This window comes from Polyodon spathula, chromosome 20 (assembly GCF_017654505.1).
Source record: "Polyodon spathula isolate WHYD16114869_AA chromosome 20, ASM1765450v1, whole genome shotgun sequence".
Taxonomy (NCBI): domain Eukaryota; kingdom Metazoa; phylum Chordata; class Actinopteri; order Acipenseriformes; family Polyodontidae; genus Polyodon; species Polyodon spathula.
Window position 1 is genome coordinate 18,950,489 of NC_054553.1, and position 20,346 is coordinate 18,970,834.

The window sequence follows — 20,346 nt, forward strand, 5'->3', positions numbered from 1 at the left end:
TGGGGCCTCAGTAAATTCTGCTCTAGGGATCTCAGTAACCCGCTCCCGCTAGTCACACTGGACACCCACACCCTCCTGTGTTCGTTTGACAGGCAAAGCAGATTCTCCCACCAATCCCCAGCCTTGTCTCATTAATGCCCCCTCAAGTTTCTCAGCCCTCCTCTCTCTTTTAGTTTTACGGGGCCGGAACCTGGAAGTAAATATGTCGGCCTGCAAGGGAAAGATCCGGCCAATTGGATCCCCCATTGCGACCACCCCTTCTACAATGGGTGGCCGAGCCGCATTGACCTTAACTTCTGAATAGTAAGGCCAATCTCGACCCAAAATCACTGGGTATGGCACCTTTTTAGCGACGGCCACGACTACATGGCACGTCCGACTTTCCACAGTCATTCTAACTTTAGTGGTAGGATACGCCTTAGTTTCTCCATGAATACACGAGATGGTCACAGACCCCTGTGGCCGCCAAGGCGTACCCTCCAAGACAGCAGACCGAATTATAGTGTGACTACACCCTGAGTCCACTAATGCGTGGGTACTCATATTACCAACATCTACATTAATAATGCAAGGCCCCTCCCGACCCCTTCCCCTGTACTCACCACCCTCTGCAGCCGGACATCGCAAGGCCACGTCACACTCCATCGCGATGGGACAGAATCTCGCGATGTGCCCCACCTCGTAGCACCGGAAGCAGGTAGGGGAAGGCAGCGCTGTGGGAGACGGCTGTTTGTCCCTTCTTCCACTAGGGGGGAGTCCAAGGATTCTCTCTAGCCCAGCTGGGAGCTAACCTCGGTCTCCACTTTGGAGGTGAGATGCTCAAAGGGACGGGGAAAACTGAAGGCCTCGCTGCAGTCTTCGGGTGCGCTGGCGAAGGCCGATGCTTCACTGGGATCGCTGGAGCTGGACTGGGGTCCACCTGAAGCAGTGCATCCTCGAAGGCCTCCACCAGCTCGACGGCCTTGTCCATAGTCTCGGGACTGTGGCGAGCGACCCGGGCTCGAGTCTCTGGTTCCAGCACCTCCAGGAACTGGTCGACCCCCACAGACTCCATGATTTGTTGGGTTTTCCGTTCAGTGGGACGCAGCCAGCGGGTCAAATGGTCCCAGAGTTGATGGGCCATGATGCAGGGCCGGGTTCCCTCCAGCTGGCAATGCATTTCCGGGGTGATATTAAGGCGCCGGAGGATAGCTGTCTTCACCTGGGGGGTAATCCTCTGCCGCCACGTTGCTCAGGGCCCGGTATGCTGCCTGCGCTTCACCAGTTAGACAGGGGGCTAGTTGGGCTGCCCAACATCTGGCTGGCCACCCTGACACTGTAGCCACCTGCTCAGATGTGGTCAGGAAGGCCTCTGGGTCATCTTCTGGGGTCATCTTTTGTAGCTGGATTTTGGGCATCGGCAGCACTGGTCCAGCTGTTGCGACCGGGACCCGAGCTTGGGCCACTACCAGGTTCTGAATGGCCAGACACATGGCCGCCATCTTGTCAGCCATCGCAGTCATGTGGGCTGTACTCTCAGCATCCCTCTGAGCATCCTGTTCTTCCCGACGCCGCTCTACACCATCACAATGTATCTCCTGATCCTGCAGAACGGCTTGCAGGGTGTGCTGGTCCATTCTCCTCCCACTTCTAACACCACCTTGTGGGAGGGTGGTGGGTGAAGCTTTGGGGAAGGACCAGAAATGACAGCACACAGGAGCCAGAAATGGAGTTTAGTCCTTAGAGCCCTGTACCATCAATGGTATCAGGGCAGGGTTTTATTTTACCAAACAAAAAATAGAACAGTCCAGTATTGCAAGAAATAAACAAGAAAACCACCTGGAATACCAGCAATGGTAAACTCAGGTTTGAAATAAAAAGAGTAAACAAAAAAATGTTGCGGTTACAAAATAAATAACAACACTGGGTTTCTTTGTGCTACTGCAGTGGGTTTCCTCTCACCGCCTCTTAGCTCCCTTCCACAGATTAATGGCCAGTCCTCGGTTCCTCACCCCGGTAATCCAACACAGTTTCCAAGGTTTTCAAGCTTCTGTGAATAACAGCAGTGAATAAAAGCAACACAACAAGCACAGCATGTGTTTTCAGTTCAGCCCAGGGAGACCGAATGGCAAAACCATACTGCTTAAATACTGCCAAGTCCCACCCCTGCAATCAGCACTCTGCCCCACGTCAGCCAATCAACGAGAACAGCACAGCTGATTGCAATGATGGGACCAGACGGCTGCATGGCTCTACCTCGGGCCAAGATGGCCGCCTGACCTGGAACTTCCTGTATGGTCAGAGCTCAGCTTGCTGTTCCAATCACGGTCAACCCTACACAGCGCTGCCGGTGGTCGGGAGGGCAAATTACGACAGGGACCCCTTTCAATCCTGTCACATTAATATATAATTTTTTTCTCAATAGAAACTTTTTTCCCCTTAACAGTGTGGAGTATGGTGTGTAGAATGCATGAAACTCTGAGGCACTGACACAACAAAATGTGAAAAAGGTTCAAGAGGGTGTAGACTTTCTATAGGCACTGTATATGTATTGTTTGGGTTCCTGCAGTGTGTTGTGTTTGGGTCTCTGCAGAGTGTTGTGTTTGGGGCTCTCTAGTGTGTTGTGTTTGGGTGTCTGCAGTGTGTTGTGTTGTGTTGTGGTCTTTGCAGTTAGTTGCATTGTGTTTGGGTCTCTGCAGCGTGTTGTGTTGTGTTTGGGTCTGCAGTGTGTTGTGTTTGGGTCTCTGAACAGTGTTGTATTGTGTTATTTGGGTCTCTGCAGAGTGTTGTGTTTGGGTGTCTGCAGTGTGTTGTGTTGTGTTGTGGTCTTTGCAGTTAGTTACATTGTGTTTGGGTCTCTGCAGCGTGTTGTGTTGTGTTTGGGTCTGCAGTGTGTTGTGTTTGGGTCTCTGAACAGTGTTGTATTGTGTTATTTGGGTCTCTGCAGTGTTGTGTTGTGGTCTCTGCAGTGTGTTGTGTTGTGTTTGGGTCTCTGAAGAGTGTTGTGTTTGGGTCTCTGTATTGTATTGTGTTGTGTTTGGGTCTCTGCAGTGTGTTGTTTTTTGTTGTGTTTGTGTCTCTGCAGTGTGTTGTATTGTGTTGTTTGGGTCTCTGCCTGCAGAGCTATGGTGCTGAAGGGAGCAGGAGCCTGGGGATCCCTGGGGAGGAGCTGTCTGGAGTGCACTCCGCTAAAGACTTTGTGGGCTGGTACAATGGGGTGCCAGGGAACAAGGACGTGAGTAACCACGGAGCTGCCTGCACTACCACGGATTCATATTGCAACAATACAGATCATCTTATAAATGTGTACATGGTGTTTGCAGCAGTGGACCTGTGTGTGTTCCTGTGTTTGCAGCTGAAGCCGGACCTAAGCACTGAGACGGCGGTGATTCTGGGGCAGGGGAACGTGGCTCTGGATGTGGCCAGGATCCTGCTGTCCCCTCTGGAGCTGCTCAAGGTGGGTCAATCATCCTTCAAGGGGGTATGACATCTGTAACCCCTCCCTAGGTGCGTCAGGTTTTGACCCGAGTTCAGAGACTGCTGTTTAACTTCAGTTTCCAGCCCCACACCTATAGAGCAAAGGCTAAAGCAGCCTTTTTTATATTATTAAGCGCCAGCACCATCTAGTGCACACTTACTGTGGATGAAGGTGCATGTTTTACTGCTGGTAATATAGAGGAAGTGTTCACTTGCACAGGCAACTAAATAGAAAATGATATATTGGGTTACTTTGTGGGTCTCCTGTTTTGAGTGGAGTTCTCTTTCCTATAGACCTCTATACAGCTCTGCAGTGTTGTGTGTATGATATTGTCTGGGGAAAGCTCTTTACACTTTAGACCCATGACCTGACCGAGATGCAACCTGAAACCAAAAACAGATCCCCTCTCCCGCTGCGAATGAAAGAGGATTTTCTTTCTGAGTCAGCAGCCGCTCCTAGCGTGCAGGACAGGTGCTTCTCACAGTTGCAGTTGCTCTCATTTTTGGCTTGACTCCCGATTTCGTCATAATCAGTAAATACAATCAAAACATCAAACGGGCTAAGGTATAATTTGGCCGGCTATTCAGACTGATTTACAAGAACTGAGTTGAAAAGGTTATAGGAAATACCCAATAAAGCAGCCTGGGAGAGAAAATAACGATGTGGACTTCTAGACCTTGAGCTTTAAACAGCTGCCATCTGAGTTGTGTCTCTGTCAATACAGTATTTGGAGACTCTCAGTACTGTCAGAATTGCACATACTCTTTATATATATATATATATATATATATATATATATATATATATATATATATATATATATATATATATATATAATTCAAACAATTACAGCTGTGAGTCTTTTGGGGTAAGTCTACCAGGTTTGCACATCTGCATCGTGCAATATTCGCCCATTCTTCTAGGTAAAATTGTTCAAGCTCTGTCAAGTTGGATGGGGATTGCTGGAGGACAGCAGTCTTCCAGTCTTTCCACAGATTCTGAATCGGATTGAAGTCCGGGCTTAGACTGGGCCACTCTAGGACATTCACTTTCTTGTTTTTACGCCACTCCAGTGTCGCTTTGGCTGTGTGCTTGGGGTCATTGCCCTGCTGAAAGGTGAATCTCCATCCCAGTTTTAGGTCCTTTGCAGACTGAAGCAGATTTTCCTTGTATTTAGCTTGCCTTGCCTGTATTTAGCTCCATCCATTTTGCCCTCTATCCTGACAAGCTTCCCAGTCCCTGCTGATGATGCTGCCACCACCATGCTTCACAGTAGGGAAGGTGTCATCTGGGTGATGTGCTGGGTTTTCACTAGACATAAAGTTTTGTATTTAGGCCAAGTAGTTCAATTTTTGTTTCATCGGACCACAGAATCTTTTGCCACATCTTTTCAATCTTCCACATACCTTTTTGCAAATTCCAAGCAGGATTTTACATGGGATTTTTTTTCAGAAATGTCTTCCTTGTCACTCTTCCATACAGGCCAGATTTGTGGAGTACCTCAACTATTGTTGACACATGGACAGTTTCTCCCATCGCAACCATGGAACGCTGTAGGTCTTTCAGAGTTGTCATTGGCCTCTTGTTGGCTTCTCTGACCAATGCCTGCTTTAAGCAGATTCTAGTTGGTGCAGTATACCTTCCACTTCTTAATGATCAACTTGACTATACTCCAAGTGATATTCAGTGTCTTTTTGAAATCTTTTTATACCACTCCCCTGATCTGTGCCTTTCCAAAACTTTATCCCAGAGTTGTTTTGAAAGCTTCTTGGTCTTCCTGGTAGTATCTTTGCTTTGAATGCACTACCCAACTGTGGGACCTTACAGAGACAGGTGTATTTAATCGGAAATCATGTGAACTACTTTTATTGCACACAGATGCACAGTCCATTTAACTTATTGTGTGAATTCTGAAGTCAGTTGGTTGCACCTGAGCTTATGTAGGAGCGTTATAGCAAAGGGGGTGAACACTTATCTAATGAAAACTTTTCAGGTTTTTATTTTTAATTGATATCCCCCCCCCCATTTTTTTCAAACATTGAAAGTGTTGAGTAGGTTGTGTAAATCAAAGGAAAAAAAAAAATCCTATTTAAATGCATCAAGATTTCAGGTTGTAACACAACAAACTGTGAAAACGTCCAAGGAGGGTGAATACTTCCTTATAGGCACTGTGTGTGTATGTGTGTGTCTGTACATATATACAGTACTGTGCAAAAGTTTTAGGCAGGTGTGAAAAAATGCTGTAAAGTAAGAATGCTTTCAAAAATAGACATGTTAATAGATTATATTTATCAATTAACAAAATGCAAAGTGAGTGAACAGATGAAAAATCCACATCAAATCAATATTTGGTGTGACCACCCTTTGCCTTCAAAACAGCATCATTTCTTCTAGGTACACTTCCACACAGTTTTTGAAGGAACTCGGCAGGTGGGTTGGCCCAAACATCTTGGAGAACTAACCACAGTTCTTCTGTGGATTTAGGCAGCCTTAGTTGCTTCTTTCTCTTCATGTAATCCCAGACAGACTCGATGATGTTGAGATCAGGGCTCTGTGGGGGCCATACCATCACTTCCAGGACTCCTTGTTCTTCTTTACGCTGAAGATAGTTCTTAATGACTTTCGCTGTATGTTTGGGGTCGTTGTCATTCTGCAGAATAAATTTGGGGCCAATCAGATCCCTCCCTGATGGTATTGCATGATTTATAAGTATCTGCCTGTACTTCTCAGCATTGAGGAGACCATTAATTCTGACCAAATCCCCAAGTCCATTTGCAGAAATGCAGCCCCAAACTTGCAAGGAAACTGCTGACACTCATTTGTGTACCGCTCTCCAGCCCTTCGGTGAACTAACTGCCTTCTGCTACAGCCAAATATTTCAAATTTTGACTCATCAGTCCAGAGCACCTGCTGCCATTTTTCTGCACCCCAGTTCCTGTGTTTTCATACATAGTTGAGTCGCTTGGCCTTGTTTCCATGTCGGAGGTATGGCTTTTTGGCTGCAAGTCTTCCATGAAGGCCACTTCTGACCAGACCTTTCCGGACAGTAGATGGGTGTACCAGGGTCCCACTGTTTTCTGCCAATTCTGAGCTGATGGCATTGCTGGACGTCTTCTGATTGCGAAGAGAAGTAAGCATGATGTGTCTTTCATCTGCTGCAGTAAGTTTCCTTGGCCGACCACTGCGTCTACTGTCTTCAACGTTGCCAGTTTCTTTATGCTTCCTCAAAAGAGCTTGGACAGCACATCTGGAAACCCCTGTCTGCTTTGAAATTTCTGCCTGGGAGAGACCTTGCTGATGCAGTATAACTACCTTGTGTCTTGTTGCTGTGCTCAGTCTTGCCATGGTGTATGACTTTTGACAGTAAACTGTCTTCAGCAACCTCACCTTGTTAGCTGAGTTTGGCTGTTCCTCACCCAGTTTTATTCCTCCTACACAGCTGTTTCTGTTAATGATTGTGTTTCAACCTACATATTGAATTGATGATCATTAGCACCTGTTTGGTATAATTGTTTAATCATACACCTGACTATATGCCTACAAAATCCCTGACTTTGTGCAAGTGTACCTAGAAGAATTGATGCTGTTTTGAAGGCAACCGGTGGTCACACCAAATATGGATTTGATGTAGATTTCTCTTCTGTTCACGCACTTGGCATTTAGTTAATTGATAAATATAATCTATTAACATGTCTATTTTTGAAAGCATTCTTACTTTACAGCATTTTTTCACACCTGCCTAAAACTTTTGCACAGTACTGTGTGTATATATATATATATATATATATATATATATATATATATATATATATATATATATATATATATATATATATATATTGCTCTAAGCACACTGTTAAACTCAGGGGAGACTTTTAAGGAGGACAGAGATGTTTTAAACTCCTGTAAGTTGATTTGTACGTGCACTGGGCATGCTATATGTCCTGACAACTTTTTAATAATCAAGAAAATCACACAGACTCATTTTATTTGAAGTTTTAACAGATCAGCGCAGTATTAGTTGTCCTTCGATTTATTAAATGCTTAATAATGGATCTAGTGGTTGCAAGCCACTTTGGATCCCTGCTAATAGGCAGCATGGGCGATTCCAGTGCCTTTACAGGTTTAACAGCATTAAGACTTCAATACAGTAATACAAATGTCATATGCTTAGCCTTCAGGCTATAAAATGCAAAAAGCTAAAGTGCCTACCTCTAAATCCTACAACATACAATATATCACTCTCCAAAGCGAAAATATAATTCTCATACCTTATAGCAGTGCATCAATATAAATGAGATATAAATTCAAAATTCTTCTTACCTTCCACTGTATGGAAGTGTAGTTGTAGAATACAACATAAAAACAAGAGCTGTCTTTTACAGGCAGACTTCTAAATACGACCAAACAGCTTCAGTTTTTCAGAGACCCTCAGAGCATGGACCACGTTATCTTGCAAGGTCAAGTTCAGTGGTATCGAGTGGGGTCTTGCTTTGGGCTTATATAAGATTTTCCCTCCATTGATTACATCAAGAGTGCCAATTAAATCTGATCATCAATCTGCCTTGACAGTTTTTATCTTTGCGTTTGTGATATATTCTAGAAGGATCCGGTCAGCTTTTTTTAAAACTAATTGGAGTTATATATATAAAAAAAAAAAAAAAAAAAAAAACATTCAAAATTAATTGCTATAACTCCTTTCCAAAATATTGGAAAATGATCTCATGATCACTGGGGAGGACGAAGGTTACTCTTATCAGTGCTGATAACGGTCAGTGAACATGTAATCAGCAATTGGGATAGTTCTGTGAAACTGATTTCAGGGAATCCCTTTCTTGGTCGCGATTGCTTGTAATAAGCAATAAACGAGTGCTAACTGAAGCTTAATCATTTCTTGCCTCAGTCCTAGCCATCACTGCCCAAATTATCATGTTTATTTTATGCTTTCATTTGAGATGTGCAGCTATTTCCTGGCACCTGATCACCCCTGTGCTGTAGGTCAGTGTTACTCCAGTGGTCGAGGGGCAATCAGACCGTGTGACCTACAGCAAAGGAAGTATTTAGGTAGGTGCCAGTCCTGTAATGTAAACTATTTGATGTCTGTAACATTTAATGTTTAAAGAAAAAACGAATTCGGGGAAAAAACAAAACACAAACCTAAAACAAAAAAAAAAATCACATGAGTGGCAAGGTTTTTCACGCTGACAAAGGCATTTGACAGTCTTGGTTAGCACGCTTGTAAATGATGCATTTTGTGCTTCATGTTATACAACACCAGCTAGTTCTGTTGTGATGGGGCACTATTCAGGTGTAATTACTTTTATGTGAAAGCAGTCAAGTGTGCGGAACAGACATTAAGCCAAGTTAAACAGCTGACATAGGGTTTCGCTTCAGCTTTCAGTATTGTGAAATGGGTGGGTTTTATTTTATCTTTCAGCGTTGTGAAATGACTTGGTCATATATGACTGTGCAGGAAACCCTATAGAATTGGTTTTCTTAATGGCCATCAATACGTGACAATGTCAAAAAAACAATGACTGTTTCTCAAAGGTACAAGTGATCTGACCCAGGATGTGGGTTTGCATTTGATCTGAGGTGCCAGTGCTTTGATTAATATTAGAAATGAGAGCGTTGCTAGTAGGCTTTTATATTGAAGCAGATGAACTATGTTGAAAGCTATTTCAAATAGTTTATATAATCTCTGTACGTCAAAAAACAACATACAGTTCATATTGATAACACATTGTTTTAAAGGGAAACACATAGAAAATAATGTAGAGTTTTTTTTATTGCACTTACTCTAATGTTGGATATTGCCAGCAAAACAAAAGTAAACTTGAACCAAAGTGTCATATCACTAGATGACTCTGGCTCTTGCTTCTACAAGCACACTGACTGATTACGTGTCATGCTACATATCTTACTTACCTGTGTGTATGGCAGGAAACCAGAACTGAAGAGAAGGTCCTGAATCAGGTGAAAGCACCTGAACACAGACGCACCACATTAACAAACAAGAACACGGCATTTGAGTGATTGTAATACAAAGCACTTATTACAAACATCATACTGGTTGCAAACATCATAAAAAAGTGGGGCTCAGTTAGAAAGTAAGATTTGAAGTTGTTTGCTGTTCATTGTCTCGTGTGTGTTCTCTGAGACAGCAGGTGTTGTTTTGCCAGACTATCCCTGTCCTCATCTGCAGGCCAGCATTGTTTATTTGGGTTTGCCAGTGACCTTGCCAATAGAGTTTATTTTAAAAAGCCAAAGTCAGAGAACTAAACATTTACAGACTTAACTGCTCCCTGAACTGAAGGGCTGTTGCACTTTCTAACAGAATACAAGTCCAATATGTATCACAACGCCATTAAACACTGAACTAAGTACAAAAAACCATGCTTTCTACCGGCAGTGTGGAACAAACACACACTTCAATAATCTGTTATCTGATGGTAATAATTAAAAGCACACTGTAAGAGCTCACCAGACGTTTCCAGTAAATCTTACCTAATTGAAATTACTGTCAATTTGTATGTCTCATGTTTCACTGGCACACACGTTATGGTAAATGTGTTTGATTTGTTAATGTTATTTTTTTCCTCTGCTTTTCTTGTGAAGTGTTTTCAAGGTCTCTGCACTCATCATGTAAAATACTTAGCTCTTTAATTGATACTAAAAATATCAGTTACAAAATACCCAAAACACGTTTACCACAATGTGTGCGTCTTTCATAAAGGAAAATGTGAGACATAGAGATTGACAGTGATTCATATTTGATTTTAGTGGGATTATGTGGTGAGCTCTAAGGTTCTTTTAAATATAATTTTGATGGATGCTTCTTTCTTTCAGCCAATATGTGACAATCATTACCAGTGATATCAGAAAATACTCAAATACACTTACTATTTGGGTCTACATTAAATTGTAACCACCTGTTTTTTTTCAGGATTTGTTTTGTTTGGTATCAGTGCCCAGTCCACTGCAGGACCCTCATCAGGATCATTCCTGTCACTCCTTTCAGAAAGCAGACATCACTGCAGGTTCCCTATCATTCCTGTCACTCGTTTCAGAAAACAGACATCACTGCGAGTTCCTTGGAGGCCATCGGGGGCAGCAGAGTGAGGAGGGTGCTGATTGTGGGGAGACGGGGCCCCCTACAGGTTGCCTGCACAATCAAGGTGGGCAGGGATCCTTTACACAAACCACTTTATTCTACTGTAACCTCAGCTTTCTTTCTTTGTTTGTTTCTTTCTTTTTCTTTGTCATAATTTTTTTCTTTTTGTCTTTACTTTTCTCTTTCTGTCTCTTTATTATTAGTTGCTTATGTTGTTCTCTGTCTTTCATTTGATATTTTTTGCAATTCTTTGTTTCTGTAGTTCTTTGTATTTCTATTTCTTTAGTTCTTTTAGTTCTTTTTTGTTTCACTCTGTCACTTTAGTTAATTTCATTATTTTATCCATTCTTTTAAGCATTCCTTTCTTTTGTTCATCGTTTCTTTCGTTCTTGTAAATGTCTGTATATTTCTAATAACAGTCTCTGTCTGTGTGCAGGAGCTGAGGGAGATGATAAACCTGCCCGGGACCAAGCCTGCCCTTGACCCGCGGGACTTCCAAGGGCTCAGAGAGGCTGTACAAGGTGAGGAAGGGGTTAACGTGTTTATCATCGGATCTGCTTTGTGTGTTTCAATATGTATCTATTGCCAATGGAAAGGACAGGATTATTTTTCCATCCATCACACTCCGTATATCCTGCGCTCGGCAGGTCATGATGCTGATTGTCAAGTAATGCCAGACAGGTTTTCATCCAAATCTGTGTGTGTGTCCTGGGTTGCTCAGTTGAGTGTGTGTGTGTGTCCTGGTGTGCTCAGTGTGTGTGTGTGTGTGTGACTTGGTGTGCTCAGGGAGTGTGTGTGTGTGTGTCCTGGTGTGCTCAGTGTGTATGTGTGTGTGTGTGTGTTGGTGTGCTCAGAGAGTTTGTGTGTGTGACTTGGTGTGCTCAGGGAGTGTGTGTGTGCTCTGGTGTGCTCAGGGAGTGTATGTGTGTGTGTGTGTGTCCTGCTGTGCTCAGGGAGTGTGTATGTGCTCTGGTGTGCTCAGGGAGTGTGTGTGTGTGTGTGTGTGTGTGTGTCCTGGTGTACTCAGGGAGTGTGTGTGTGTCCGTCCTGGTGTGCTCAGGGAGCGTGTTTGTGTTTCCTGGTGTGCTCAGGGAGTGTGTGTGTGTGTGTGTGCGCGCGCCCTGGTGTGTTTAGGGTGTGTGTGTGTGTCCTGGTGCGCTCAGGGAAAGTGTGTGGGGGTGTGTGTGCGTCTTGGTGTGCTCAGGGAGTATGTGTGTGTGTGTTCTGGTGTGCTCAGGGAGTGTGTGTGTCCTGGTGTGTTGCAGACAGTGTGCTCAGGGAGTGTGTGTCTCCGTTGTGTTGCAGACGTCCCCAGACCCCGCAAGCGTCTCACGGAGCTCCTGATGAAGGCAGCACTGGAGAACGCTGCTGGGAAGGATGCAGAGCGTGAGTGGAGTCTTCGTTTCTTGCGCAGCCCTGCCCACATCCTACCCAGCCCAGACAGGAGCAGAGCAGCAGGGATCCGATTGGCTGTCACCCGCCTGGAGGTAGGAGGCAGGGCCTGAAACAATAGCAACCAACACTATATCATGGGTCATTTTCCGCTCTAGGGTCTGTTTAATGGAACCTTGCAGATGGAATCAAGTTAAGATGAATGATAACAGAATTAGTTTAAACTGGTATCTTTAAAATTGTGATAGAGGCTGTTTGTCTGCCAAATGTTCTGCTGATGAAATCATAACTAGGAGGATTGTTTAAAAGTGAAAGAAAAGATGCATTTACTTTTTTCTGTTGATTATGTATTTTAGTTCAAAATATGTCTTAATAAACACTTGTTCTTACATGTTACTCTAGTTGTTTAGTGACTGTTTTGGTACCGCTATAACCGACAGGTTATAGTGGAGAGGCCCAAACTAAAGTATGTCTCACTTATTATGGATATTTCACATGCAAATTTCTGATAACCTTTAACCCTTTGCAAACTATATCGGACCAGGTCTGACATTACAATTTTCCCTTTCCAGTCCGATGCCAGACTCTGTCCGACATCATCAAAAAAGATGTAAAGCACAAGTCTCTATCGTTTTTTCTCTGGAAGAAGCAGAGCAAACCATTCAGTGGCTGAGTGAGACTGATAGGAGCTGAATGAAGCCGAAACAAAAGGGGCGTGTGAGCAATAGAGCTAGCCAGTGCACCACACAGATAAGCGCATCCAGCACTCAGTGAATATCACTGACATTTGCAGAGCTTTTTGAGATGTTATAGTAATAAAACGAGTGATCAGGAGAGGATTTATCAGAATGCACGTCTATACAGAGATATGTGAAAAATACAGCCAACAACTAGTGGGGATTGGCTGGAGATGCAGTACTGATGTTGTTTTGGCATGTAATACATTTTAAACCTGTTTTACTCTGGGGGGGGGGGGATTAAAACATTGCATGTAAAATAAATCGCATATGAAAATAAATTGGACCTGAAGGGTTAAACATTGAGACAAAACTCGGGGGGAGCGTGCCCAGGCAGTGCTGACGGGTGGGACGTGGAGAAGTGTTGAAATTTCTCTCTCTGACCAAGTGCTTGTCTCTGCAGGGCTCGGGGAAGCGTGCCAGGGTACTGCTGATGGTGGAGGTGGAGGAGGTGTTGAAATTTCTCTCTCTGACCGCGTGCTTGTCTCTGCAGGGCTCGGGGGGAGCGTGCCCGGGCAGTGCTGACGGGGGAGGTGGAGGAGATGTTGAAATTTCTCTCTCTGACCACGTACTTGTCTCTGCAGGGCTCGGGGGAGCGTGCCAGGGCAGTGCTGACGGGGGAAGTGGAGGAAGTGGAGTGCGGGCTCATCGTGAGCAGCATTGGCTACCAGAGTCTGCCCATTGACCCGGCCGTGCCCTTTGACCTGCGGCAGGCCATCATTCCCAACAGAATGGGCCGCGTGCAGCAGGCTCCTGGTCAGTCACTGTTTTTATTAAATGTGGAATAAGTGGAAAATCACTGTTCATACTGTGCAGAATTCATCTTAGAAGAATGGCTGGAGCAACTACCAGAGACACTGTACATAGACGAATTTTATTGGAAAACTGTCTCCAACTGTTCTGACTGTTTAAATTGTACTCCTGTTTCGGTCACTCATACAAGTAAACATTTTACTGTCTGCTAATAGATTAGTTTAAATAAGCAGTCAATGATTATTTTTATTCTCCTTATTGAAAAAGCAAAGCCTATAGTCAATGAAAACAGCTCTTCCTGAAGCTTGCATAGTTGTGGTGACCTGAACGAGGGAATGCAATTTAAACTCTAGCGCACTTATAGTCATTGATTTTCTCCCCCTATATTAAGCTACCAGCATCCAGGTTAGCCACTCAAGGTCAAGATTGTTTCCAGGTGTTAGACTTTCTTGCAGGCTCGGCTTTAAATCACTAGTCATGTCCGGACCTCTCTCCTTCTGTCTGTCTATCACAATAATAACACTGTGAACATGATAACTGGCTATAGTATGAGAAACTCTTGATCTTTATCCTAATATTTTTACCTTTACTGTGGTTAAAGGTACTGTGTGAGGTATTACATGATTATGAGCAGGGCCACGATTCTATCGCGAGCACGAAAAATCACGACAAAATGCGAAATTTTCATTTTTAGGGAGGGTATTGCGAAAACCTTACGTAATGTAATAATTAAACATTTAGTCCTATAAAAGAATGCTCACTTGTTATAAAATATTATTTCTGGATGCACTTCATTTTTACTATATGCTTCCTGACGCTAAGCTCTGGTTAAAGGGAAGTGAAACACTGAAAAAAACAAACCAAAAAAAAAAAAAACAACTTTTAAACTGCAACTATGGCTGCTGGATGTGCATCAACACCCCGCATTTCAGCAAAATAACGCAAAAAAGATTTTCCTTCTGGTGAGTTTCACTCATCAGATGATATATTACTTTGTTCAGTGTGTAATGAAGCAGTAGACCAATAGAGAGGACACTTGTGTCAAGCATCTTAAAAGCGAGAAACACCTGAAAAGAAAACGACTGCAGTCAGTGCAGAGCGATTTTGGTGAGACTGGGGAAAAAGCAAGAACTGTTTCAAGTTTGTTCACTGCTCAGACCAAAGCTGGCGAAGTTAGAGACGGCCAGATTTCAGCTGACAGAAGCACTGATAAAAGCATTCATCCCGCTGGAAAGGTAGATAACCCTAGCTTTAAAATATTTTTGGAACAAAACATGAAAACTATGGGAGTCGTAGCATCAGCCGACTGGCTGAGGAAACAGTACGCGCTCAAAGTTTTTCAAGCTCAAAGAGGCAAACTTTTCGAGTTTGTTAAAGATGGATGGCTGTCTATATTGGTAGACGAAATGACAGACAATGAAGATCACTTTGTACTGAATATTGTAGTTTACAAAATCGATCACAAGAATAACTGTTCAGCAGTCAAACTTCTACAATCTGTGTTCCCAGAAAAAAAAACAGACAGAGCAACAATAGCCCAGTCAATTGTCAAAACTCTCTGCGAGTGCAGTGTTGAATGGGAACAAATTGCTGCATTTGTTTCTGATAATGCTGCAAATATGAATAAATGTTACGAGTCTGTTATCAAAGGCATGGCTGTGAACTCTATATGAACAAATACATCGAACAACCTTGTAAATAGTTCCAGTTAAAAACAATACATTGAACATTTGTTCTTTCTTTTTTTAACAATCGAGTTTTCAACAGCGCATTAGAACAATCAGTTAGGTAAGTACTACACTTATTGATTTAAATATGAATACACTAGTTATCTTTGTATTCTTTCATATTTTCACATGCATTTATGGCTGTGCTGTTTTGATGATATCTGTGTGCAAATAACGTCTAGTGCTGCCGTATTAATTTTTTTCCTGGCCTGCTCTTATACGTTCTGTACACTATACACTTTGCATTTATTTATACAGTTTTCAAAACTAAAATTAGAGTTTGGTAGTAAAAAAAAAAGTTACAAAGACTACAACGAAAAAATGCGAAAAATGTGCTTTTCCGGAAACTAAATTGCTTTAAGGAAAACACGATAACATTGGGGCCCTGAGGACCCTCTGTATGTGTGTGACCAACAAAATATTGGTTAAGGAAAAGAAGTGATATCTGACCAAGGACATTTTGCATGTTTAAAAGTGTTATTGTATGTTCCGTGCAGTTAAGTGTCAGACCGGTGATATCAACACAAATACGTTTTCATTAGATGTCACATCACAAAACAAATACGAACTGAAGGTCTGTTGTCCAACAGAGTGCAAGGAAAACAGGTGTTACTGGTTAGCTAGCAGACATTGGCTCAGTTTCAGGTGGAATTGTGCAATTCCTAATTCATTGCATTTACAATGTCATTGTTGTTGGACCCTGGAATTGTAATTGAACAATGTAATTTTAATGTTTAATTGAGGCTCACTTAATAAAAGCCCTGGTTATCGGCGATCAATTAATTGCTGAATTGTTGCATCTCTGTCTGCTGGTCTTGTGAGAGGTCTGTCTGTTCTGATGGCGGGTGCTCTCCTATCTCCAGGCCTGTATTGCAGTGGCTGGGTGAAGAGGGGCCCAACAGGGGTGATTGCCACCACCATGAACGACAGCTTCGACACGGCCTGCTCCGTGTTGGAGGACATGGAGTCGGGACAGCTAGACACCAGCACCCCCAGAGCAGGGGCCTGCGCTCTGCATGCTCTCCTGAAACAAAGAGGTACATACACCAGCACCCCCAGAGCAGGGGCCTGCGCTGTCGTGAAACAGAGAGGTACATACACCAGCACCCCCAGAGCAGGGGCCTGCACTCTGCACGCTGTCCTGAAACAAAGAGGTACATACACCAGCACCCCCAGAGCAGGCACCTGCGCTGTCCTGAAACAGAGAGGTACATACACCAGCATTCCCAGAGCAGGGGCCTGCACTCTGCACGCTCTCCTGAAACAAAGAGGTACATACACCAGCATCCCCAGAGCAGGGGCCTGCGCCTGAAACAAAGAGGTACATGCACCCCCAGAGCAGGCACCTGCGCTGTCCTGAAACAAAGAGGTACATACACCAGCACCCCCAGAGCAGGGGCCTGCGCTCTGCTGCTCTACACCAGCACCTGAAACAAAGAGGTACATACACCAGCATCCCCAGAGCAGGGGCCTGCGCTCTGCACGCTCTTCTGAAACAAAGAGGTACATACACCAGCACCCCCAGAGCAGGCACCTGCTCTGTCCTGAAACAGAGAGGTACATACACCAGCATCCCCAGAGCAGGGGCCTGCGCTCTGCACGCTCTCCTGAAACAAAGAGGTACATACACCAGCACCCCCAGAGCAGGGGCCTACGCTGTCCTGAAACAGAGAGGTACATACACCAGCACCGCCAGAGCAGGGGCCTGTGCTCTCCTGAAACAGAGAGGTACATACACCAGCACCGCCAGAGCAGGGGCCTGTGCTCTCCTGAAACAAAGAGGTACATACACCAGCACCCCAGAGCAGGGGCCTGTGCTCTTCTGAAACAAAGAGGTACATACACCAGCACCCCAGAGCAGGGGCCTGTGCTCTCCTGAAACAAAGAGGTACATACACCAGCACCCCAGAGCAGGGGCCTGTGCTCTCCTGAAACAAAGAGGTACATACACCAGCACCCACAGAGCAGGGGCCTGCACTCTCCTGAGACAAGGAGGTACATACACCAGCATCCCCAGAGCAGGGGCCTGCGCTCCTGCACGCTGTCCTGAAACAAAGAGGTACATACACCAGCACCCCCAGAGCAGGGGCCTGCGCTCTGCACGCTGTCCTGAAACAGAGAGGTACGTACACCAGCAGGATTGTTAAACACGTCTTCATCCAAAAGCAATACATGGTTATCAGAGTAGAAACCCTGCACACTTAAAACTGGCCTCTTATTGTTGTGTGTTTCTCTATTCAGTTTCCATCAATGCATTCACCTTCTGTATAATTCATCACTAAGTTTTATTTGTTTTATTTTACTTACACTTACAAAGGTTGAAGCCATTGTCTTAATCAGTAGTCTTTTGACAGCAAAAATGTTTAGCGTTGAAACCTGAAAGAGGCAGACTGCACCAAACACTAACGCTGCCAATGAGACACAAACCCTGGGCACAGCCCTATACATCTCCAGCACCAAGACCACATCTGCATCACAATCACTTGCTTGTTCTGTGGTTTTCAAAGCAGGAAGCACCCTCGCAGTATTCCCTGAACCCTTCAGCCCCTCTTCATAGAAACAGAGGCATGCAGTGATGTGCTTCCACCCAATCAGCATTGTAATGATTCTGAGGGAAAAGCACACCATTTACAAGAAATTATTCAACCCTTTCATGCAGGGCAACCTCATACGGGGACGGATTAAACAAAATCAATTCTGGTCTTTGTACTGGGGACATATGGAAGGCTCAAATGCATGATGACCTCATGTTAGTGTGCCATTTTCTCCCCATATAAAGCAATGGAATTTTAAAAACATCTTAATTTATGTTCCAAAACTACTTTTGGAACACATGCATGAAAGGGTTAATGAGAAAAGTATGAGATATTATTATTATTGCCGTGTGCATTTTGATTGGGTTTTTGAAGTAACAAAAGGAGATATGTCTGTTTGCCATGACATATTGTTTTCATCAGTTTGGACGTGTTACAGAAAATAGCAAAGGGAGAATCCAAACATATTATATTTCTTGTGTATATTTATGGGCACAAAAAAAAGCATATTTTCAAGGTGACTCATAAAGATGTTCCCGTATGTGTCCCTTTTTTCTTCCCAAGGTGTGACGCCGGTCTCCTTCGCTGGCTGGGAGAAGATTGATGCAGTGGAGACGGCGAGGGGCATGGCGGTTGGCAAACCGCGGGAGAAGCTAGTGGATTTGCGGGACATGCTGAAAGTGGCTAGTCTGTGAGGGAGTCTGCGAGACAGCTGGGTACAAACCTGCTGCTATGGACAAATGTTTTGCATCACCTACAATCTTAGGATTGAGATATAATTTTAAAAAATAATAGATATTTTCAATCTTTTATTTAACATCTTGTAATCAAGGAAACTACAAAATGGTGTTGCAAAAGTCTCCTGGAAGCCATCTGAGCAGTTCAGTATGTCATGTTAGATTTCGAAATGTTAAGTATATGGAAAAGTACAAGGTGTGTGGAGCTGGATCAAGCATTACAACTACACAACAATTGACTTAACAAATCATATGGGGTGTGGTCATCTTAACACTGTACACATTGGAACTGGAGGTGCATTGAGCCTTTTCCTTGCTCTGTATATGGTAGTTCATTATTGATTATTTTTTAATTTATAATTGTGAATGTCTTGTGAAAGGTGCAGGGCAGGAGCGCTGGCTACAGTCAGTAATGATGCCAGCACTCAGGCAGGCTCTGGGAGAGCTCCTAACAGCTTGTTATCCTTATGGTAGCTTAAAAATTCTACCAAATAGCCAAATTAGTCAGAACTGTGTGCAATTATTTAATGGAAACACTGCATAAAATACCAAAACCAAACGAACACCCCCTGCCTATCTGCCAGTCCTGGGCCTCTCTCACGCATCTCTGGAACCACTGGATTTGAACCCAGGCCTCCATCGGTGAAGCTAACCCTTCATTCTTTTGTTCATTGCTTCTCTGCCTCTTCAGTGAATCTTATTAAAGTAAGTATGAAGTTCCTCAGTGCCCCTGTCTGCGCTGTACAACGTCAAATCAAAGCAAATGTTATTTATGTAGCGGATCTCAGCACTGTACAAGACAAAACAAAGAAAATTGATACAATACATTTGTATAAAGATCCCAAAGCATGTCACGCACAAAAAATAAAAACAACAAACCATTAAATTAAATTAGGCTTGAGTTACTGTATAATGTGCACCTCTTGCATTTCCCTCTATAGAGAACACCTTAAACATAGTATATTGCTGCTTTCTATATAACAGACAGCTGGATAGCGCATGCACAAACACTTTGTTATACAGACAGGTATACAGACAAATTAACGTTATGAAATGAGCAGCTGAGTGTTTGCAAACTATTTTTGGGAGCAGACTATTGGTGTTTTGGTAAACTTACACTTACCTGTTTAAAGCTAATATTACCAACACTGACTTGTGAGGTAAAACCCTTTTTTGTTAATTGTGTAATTTTATATACAATTAACTGTACTTTCCTTATGAAGCATTTAATTTAAAAACAAGGGGTTTGGTGGTTTTTGGCATGGATTAATCTATCTAGAAGTCTTTACCTTTTTCACTTCAGTGCACCAGTCGAGTATTTGAAGCCTCGAATGTAATATTCATAACTATGTAGTGCCAGAGTAAAGAAACACACCAATACATATTGGTGCTATATTTCCAGCTGGGTCTAGTGTGTTCCTTGTTGATTTTCAATTTCTATTCACATCAGTGCTATGTTAGTTGGCCTGTGTGTTCACTGAGGTCGGAGGAATGCACGTCACAGTCGATTTATCTCAACTAATTGTTGCAAATTCTTCTGTTTACCACATTTCCTTTGTGACAGAAGCAGGTTCAACAGGTAACTGTTTTGTGTTTGTTTTGATGGCTTGTTTTGCTTTTCAGCTTTGTATTGAGAAACATATCAAGACAAGATACCTGGAAGAGATTCCTTTGGATATGCATTCAAGTTCTGTGGATTCATAGTAATGTAGTGCCAAAGTAAATACTGCGAATCAGGGTCTGTGAGACAAGCTTGAACAAAGAGCACACCTGCACTAGGGTTGCATGTTCTCCAACAATACTGCGGCAATTCACATATTCTCCAACAACACTGCGGCGACTCGTGCTTTGTGCTGAGAAGGAATGGACTGAAGGCAGAACTGATATTGAATGCC

The 20,346-nt window shown here is 43.5% G+C and overlaps 1 protein-coding gene across 4 annotated transcripts in view; it reads left to right on the forward strand.

Annotated features, from left to right (window-relative positions):
• fdxr (ferredoxin reductase) overlaps nucleotides 1-19,073 on the forward strand; it is a 39,434-nt gene extending 20,361 nt beyond the window's left edge. For 2 of the 4 annotated variants that reach the window (XM_041220662.1, XM_041220663.1), the window contains exons 6-13: nucleotides 3,101-3,214; nucleotides 3,335-3,436; nucleotides 10,528-10,635; nucleotides 11,008-11,092; nucleotides 11,877-12,058; nucleotides 13,285-13,456; nucleotides 16,044-16,217; nucleotides 18,279-19,073. In XM_041220662.1, the coding sequence (XP_041076596.1) occupies nucleotides 3,101-3,214; nucleotides 3,335-3,436; nucleotides 10,528-10,635; nucleotides 11,008-11,092; nucleotides 11,877-12,058; nucleotides 13,285-13,456; nucleotides 16,044-16,217; nucleotides 18,279-18,409 (1,068 nt within the window). In that variant the 3' untranslated portion in view covers nucleotides 18,410-19,073. The remainder of the gene's footprint in view (nucleotides 1-3,100; nucleotides 3,215-3,334; nucleotides 3,437-10,527; nucleotides 10,636-11,007; nucleotides 11,093-11,876; nucleotides 12,059-13,284; nucleotides 13,457-16,043; nucleotides 16,218-18,278) is intronic. The other 2 variants (XM_041220665.1, XM_041220664.1) reach the window with 2 other exon arrangements.
• The last annotated feature ends 1,273 nt before the right edge of the window (nucleotides 19,074-20,346 follow it).